This window comes from Bison bison, unplaced genomic scaffold (genome assembly GCF_000754665.1).
Source record: "Bison bison bison isolate TAMUID 2011002044 unplaced genomic scaffold, Bison_UMD1.0 scf7180017864280, whole genome shotgun sequence".
NCBI lineage: Eukaryota > Metazoa > Chordata > Mammalia > Artiodactyla > Bovidae > Bison > Bison bison.
In genome coordinates, this window is record NW_011494852.1 from 4,091,105 (window position 1) to 4,091,539 (window position 435).

The 435-nt window shown below is 47.6% G+C and overlaps 1 protein-coding gene across 1 annotated transcript in view; it reads left to right on the forward strand.

The window, feature by feature from the left end:
* Positions 1-281: 281 nt before the first annotated feature.
* Positions 282-435, forward strand: part of LOC104995417 (free fatty acid receptor 2-like) — a 966-nt gene continuing 812 nt past the window's right edge. The window contains exon 1 of the mRNA XM_010849294.1: positions 282-429. Within this exon, the coding sequence (XP_010847596.1) occupies positions 282-429 (148 nt within the window). The remainder of the gene's footprint in view (positions 430-435) is intronic.

Genomic DNA, 435 nt, shown 5'->3' on the forward strand with positions numbered 1-435 from the left:
AATGGAGAAGAGGAAGATTCTAAAGAAGTAATTTTCTTGGGTAATTCTGTTGTGTAGATTCTAAAGAAGTAATTTTGTTGTGAAGCAAAAAAGCACAATTTTGTTGTGAAGAAGGACAAGTTCTTTCTCCCTGACACACAGAAAGAAGAATAGTGTTCGGTCTGCAGGGTAGGCAATAATCCCTTAGTGAAACACAGAGGGGAGACACAGAGTCTGATTCACCTTGGTCTGGGGCTAGGAAACTCAGAATTCAGACAGCATCTTTTGTCTCTTCAGGAAGGATGGCCCCAAGTCCCCAAAACCTGGGACTTCTCCTTGTCTACTTTCTATCTTTCCTCTTCGGTCTCCCTGCCAACCTTCTGGCGCTGTGGGCCTTCCTGGGGCACGTGCGCCAGCCCCACCCCGCACCCATCCACATCCTCCTGCTCAGCCTGA